This window comes from Triticum dicoccoides, chromosome 3A, assembly GCF_002162155.2.
Source record: "Triticum dicoccoides isolate Atlit2015 ecotype Zavitan chromosome 3A, WEW_v2.0, whole genome shotgun sequence".
NCBI classification, from domain to species: domain Eukaryota; kingdom Viridiplantae; phylum Streptophyta; class Magnoliopsida; order Poales; family Poaceae; genus Triticum; species Triticum dicoccoides.
Window position 1 is genome coordinate 667254132 of NC_041384.1, and position 5775 is coordinate 667259906.

General features: G+C 43.2%; 1 protein-coding gene across 1 annotated transcript; it reads right to left on the reverse strand.

Annotated features, from left to right (window-relative positions):
• Positions 1-573: 573 nt before the first annotated feature.
• On the reverse strand, positions 574-2281 carry LOC119270078. Its single transcript, XM_037552044.1, has 3 exons — positions 1848-2281; positions 1230-1762; positions 574-1145 (listed from the first exon to the last, which is right to left on the reverse strand). Exons 2-3 carry the CDS (start codon positions 1581-1583, stop codon positions 732-734), a joined length of 768 nt encoding a protein of 255 aa, XP_037407941.1. The 5' UTR covers positions 1584-1762; positions 1848-2281; the 3' UTR covers positions 574-731.
• Positions 2282-5775: the final 3494 nt, after the last annotated feature.

Genomic DNA, 5775 nt, shown 5'->3' on the forward strand with positions numbered 1-5775 from the left:
CATCCAGAGAGAAGAGGTCGAGTAATAAGAAAAGCACATCATGCAACCAATGATGGACGTGCTTACTGATTTGCATTTATGTTCACACATTTTCCTTAAGATGTAAACAAAATTATACTCCGGATACGAGTTTGAAACTATTTTCTGGATGTGAGACATGAACCAAAAAAAATAACTTTGAGCAAAGGAATTCATATTCTGCAGCGAATTGAAGAACCTGACCTCCCCGCAGACATGACATTCGATTTATTTTCCTTTCACTGTAGCAATCTGGAATATTCTCATGAATGCGTGGCACAACAAAGCCAAAAAAGTTTTGCAGTTTCCTGTGACATGTCACAAGCTGCCACTATTCGATATGCCCTCTACTTTACAACCAAAATATGTTCACTTAACAGGAACTGTAGCAACAACCTAAAACTGAAGCAGTACAAAGAATTCTAACTTGAAAGCCATTCTTTAGTAACCATGGCAGGATACTTTCAGTACAACATCAGTCATACTTTCCAGCTTTCAGTTTAAGTTGGTAGATAACAAGTTGCACTAGACAACTAGAATGAAGTAGAAAATGTCTTAAATCAAACTCAGACAAATTTAGCATTTGGTGACAACATGATGCCATATTCATACAAGGTAGGTTGCCACATGAACTTATCAAATAAGGAGTGAGAAACTTAGTTTTTAAACTATTACAATCCATATTGGGGATGGCCATTCTAATCAACTGCTTGCTACGGACTCCTAGATTGATGCCTACTAGTTCTAACCAGCTCATTAGAGTTGGTCTGTTGGGTCACTTGACCTACATCTTGTGTTGTAGGTTCTCCATCGCTCATTGCTTCACCAGCCTTCAAGTATGTTGTAAAACCTTTGCTAGAGTATATCCATTCATTAAACACATTAGAATTGCTCTCTTTTGGGGGGCTTGGTGGCTGAGCAATATAGGAAGCATCATCGTCAGATGGAATATCTTCAATCTTCAGTGGTAACCTAGCCTCAGTGAGCATGCTTTGCAGCCTAGGCTCCAAGTTCAGATCTAACAAATTTCCTACACAGGACCTCAATACAGATTTCCCTATCTTCTTGCATCTACTAGTAGTAGCACATTTTATCCCCCATGCGGCATTCTTTAACTCACGTAACCCCTACAAGTGACAAAACAAATATTGCATTACACATTTATTACTATATAATGCAAATAATACAATTAAAGTGTTGCACACACTTACAATTCGAGCCAGTGGCGGACCACTAGGCATGTAGCCAGTCCATTCGATACTATCTCGAGGATATGGAATAGGTTTATCTAGGCCGCCCAAGCACTGAGAATCGAAGAATACTGTGTACATACCATTTTGTTGGAACCAATGTCTGTAATCAGGGAAACTAGCTACATCGAAGGGAATTTCTTCTGACAACACACTTGCTTGAACGCGATTGTATTCTTGAACGTAATTGACATGGAATTCCTCCCAATTATGCAATTTTCCTGCAGAATGCTTAATTTTTCGCTGTCTCCGAAGCTCTGCCTCGCCACGTGGAATAGAAGGTGGAATGGCCTGTCTTAATCCAAATTGTCGCATCACCCTATCTGGATAGTGAAACTCCACAATTCAACAATGCATGAGTGGTACTCTAGCATACCACCAACCAGAATCATCATGAACTTGGATAGGCATCTGTTCCAGAAGATCATCATATGGTTGCCAATCAATTGCACCTTCTCGAATCAAATCAATCTGATTCCGATAGTATTCATTACCTATATATATTTCATTGCAAGGTAAGAAAAATATTTGTGGTAGCACAAATGACGTGTAATAAATTTAGTTATTAGAATACAATACCAGCATTATGAGGGACATCAAATGCGTGTGCAGCACACCACTTTGCTCAAAAAACAGGGTTATAATCCAAATGTACTTCTTCATCTTCCTCTTCTTCAGGTTCCTCTCCTTCTTTAGGCTTCTCAAAAATAACGTTAGGACGACCAAGTGGCAAACGGGACCAAGACCATAATTGTAGTAGCAATAAAGGCCCTGAAATTTCTAGTCTCTCCTTCTCAGCACACATGCTCAATTGTCTATACAACAGAGCAAGAGTAGCTGCTCCCCAATTATACTCTGTTGGCTGTCCTAAAATTTGCTAAATTGGAGATACATAGCTGGCACTCCATCTCCAGATGTATCCGTGAGGACTATGGAGCCAAGGATTTCTAGAACAAGTGCTCGAGCATGCCAAATAATATCCCTATCCATTGGATTATCCGGCAACACATGGAAGCGTTCTCATAGTTTTCCCAAATTTAGAGAGTATTGTGAATCCCTCACAACAATATTATCATCACTTTTTCTCCTTTTCTTTTGTTTCATGTGTTGTTCATCCATGGGAATCCCAAGCAACCTCTCAACTAATTCCGACCATGGCGCATCAGCTATGCCAACAAGTGGTTTACCATGGATAGGCAGCCCCCACAAACAACTGACGTCTTGCAGTGTAATAGTCATTTCTCCTACAGGTAAGTGAAAACTATTTGTCTTGGGCCGCCAACGTTCCACCAACGCTGATATCAAGTATTTGTCGACATTGATTTTCCTCATCATTGCAATCTGATAAAAACCAAGGTTCTCTAAAGCTGGCCTACATAGAGGATCAAATGGGATGCCAACACGATGACACCGTACGTTCAAGGAAACATTAGGCTGCATTAATACAAACAGAAATCAGTTTAAGCCAAACACCAAGTATAACAGACCACATGCAAATTCAACAAAGACTCACATTTTCCCAAGATTTGGATATTTTATGTTGGCTGTGAGGCATCCATAATAAATCACTAAAATGCCCATTTGTATTCATTTCAGTACCCTGTCACAAGATAAAAGGAACAAGTAAGCCTTCGGAGTGCACTACATCAATCATTTGCATTTATTCTTCAAAGTATTAGATAAACCTCAGTAAATCATATTATCTCTCAGTAAGAGCTATGCTTATGAAACCAATGACAAATCACTAAAGCAGCCGCATGAGCAATATCAATCATTTACTGTCAACTACATACAAGTACCAGGTTGCACACTTCCAGTCATGAAAATTCAGGAATATAATTTTTTTTGGCACAATATCAATACCAATCTATTAATCAGAAGAAGAGACAAATACCATGCAATACATAGAAGATATCTGCTAGCATCTACTGTAGTGTGCTATTCAATTGGAGATCAGGAAGAACATACAGTTTGAGGGAAAAATAACAGTACCTACCGTCCTGTGCTCCGGCGGGTGACGATTGAGGCTGCGAGGAATGCAGGGACGAGGAACGGAACAGACGTGGTGACCGCGGTCGAGAGAAGATAGAAGGGCCGTCAACTCCGCCAATCTCGCCATGGTGGCGCAACCTACTTCGACAGTGAGGAGGTGGACGAGGGGATTACAGGGAGGCGGCCTTGAGGAGTTTGGCGAGAGATGAGGTGGAGGGCGGAGGCGGCCGTGGATAGGTGGTCGCGGGGATCAAAGGTGGAGGGCGGCGGCGGCGGCCGTGGATATGTGCTCGCGGGGACGAGAGGTGGAGGGCGGCGGCGGCAGCCGTGGAGAGGTGGCCGAGGTGATAATGGGCCAAAGTTGCTGGATTGCGGATGGGCCGTGATCGATGCTAGCGCCCCGATCTGGACGTCGCTTATACTAGCGTCCGCGTGTGGACGCTGTAATGCCTAGCGTTCTTCCTATTTCTCAAATTAGGAATTATCCTTTCCTTGTTTCATAATTCCATGATTATTAATTACTATTAATAAAAAATTCGGAGAAAAGAAGCAGCCCATGGAGATATGCTATAGAAAGGCCCACACAGATGGCTCGCTTACTATGCATCTTTCCAACCAACCATGCAAAAAAAACTATGCATCTTTCCTTATTGCTGCCGATAGATCCCGTACGTACGTGTCCGATGTCCCCCCTAGGCTGTTTTATCCGTTTGTGGAAGCTTTTAGTCGGTAGATTTGATATTAGTTTCTCTCTCAAGCACGCCACGGTGACCAAAGCGAGGCAGGGTAGATTGCTACTCTCTCCGTTCTGTACTAAATCAGCGACTATTAATATGGATTGGAAAGAGTAGTAAAATATAGAATAAATTCCATACGTGTTTGATGATAAGTTGGTGGTTATTAGACATGTACTTGAAGGTGTTTCCTAATGAAGGTCATAGTAATTTTCTGTATTATTAAGAGCAACTCTAGCAGACCCCGCATCTCGTCGGTCCGTAAAACGTGTTTGCAGTTCACGCAAAACCGCTTTTGCGGGTCGGCGCGGGCTGGCACAGATGCAGACTCCCCCAAACAGATTCGTAAAAAAGTATATTCGTGGAATATGCCTTTTTACGGGATCTGCTCGGGCACCACCGCGACGACCCGCAAACAGATAAACTACAAATCTCGCATTTGATATAGGATTTCACAAACAAGTTCAAATTCAAATGACATAAACAGTTTCACGCGCAAATAGAAGCCAAGTTCATTACGGCTAACGCAAAAAGGGCCCTGCAAAAGGTTTGCGCCCATGTCCGGCATCATCTTGATCGATCTTCACTCCGCGCCATCGAGTCCATCTTGAAGTTCATCGGCGCCACCGAATCCACCACCGGCACTTGTTCCAACTCCCGCACCAAAATCATCCACATTGACACCATATGGAGCGGAGAAAACATCACCGGAACTGTAGCACGGACCGGCCGACGCCACCATTCTTCTCTTCAAGATTTCTCTCCTTGCCATATCATGCCATGTTTTGGTGAGGTCGTCCATGTCATTGCGGTTCATTGACATGATCTTGTTCTTTTTGGCGAGCAACATGGACATGGATTTGTTTTCAGCGGTGCGTGCTCTTCTCTCCTCGATGGCACCTTTGCGCAGCCCCTCTTCTTTGAGCAACTGCCACTTTTCTTACTTCTCCTTCACCTTCTTCTCGGCCAACTCTTTCTTGATCTCCAGCGACTTCAACAACATCGACTCGTTGGATTGCACCATGGCATCAATCTTCTCCCTCAAGCTCGATGCTTCCTGATCTCTCTTCATCTTCTCCTTGGTCTTCTTGAAACCATTGAGCTTGTGCAAATTTCTTGGGCCATCATCATCCTCATCTTCATCCATGTTTGTAAGTGAGCCTCTCTTTGGTGGGGATTCTTTGTCGATCAACTTTCACTTCTCGCACTTTTGGAGCAACTCCCAACAATGCTCTATTTTGAAAATTTTGCCTTCCGAAGCTTCCATGTCCTTGTATCTATGTTGAGCAATCTTGTCCTACACAATGTGAACAAAGTGATCCAATCATTTCCCGAAATGCAATATGATGATGCACAATTTGAACAAAGGCAAAACAAACTCACATAGTCAGACTCCACGGTGCCACTTGGAGGTGCATTGCGGACTTGCTCCAAGCAAGCTGCCCAATGGCTACACATAGGCTTGATATTCTCCGAACACCCTTGAAGCGACCAAAATGTGCGTGGAGTCCTATTGCGATCCTTTGCCATAATGCGGAAGTATCACTACTAGGGAAAACCCTAGTAGTAGCGCGGGTTTAATGCCCACTAGTAGCGCGGGCTGCCGCGCTACTAATAAGGTGCTACAATTATTACTTAGCAGTAGCGCGTGCGACACGCGCTACTGCTAAGACACATAGTGGCAGTGCTTGTTCGCTCCCGCGCTGCTGCTAATCTAGCTAGTTGCAGCATGTTTACTATCCATCGGTACTAGTATTCTTTTTTTCATTTTTTTATTTTTA

Excerpts from the sequence above, each read along its gene's own strand:
- LOC119270078 (XM_037552044.1), bottom strand. The coding sequence starts at position 1,583 with ATGCGACAATTTGGATTAAGACAGGCCATTCCACCTTCTATTCCACGT. Across the intron at positions 1,146-1,229 it reads GTCCGCCACTGGCTCGAATT|GGGTTACGTGAGTTAAAGAA; the intron begins GTAAGTGTGTGC and ends TGTCACTTGTAG.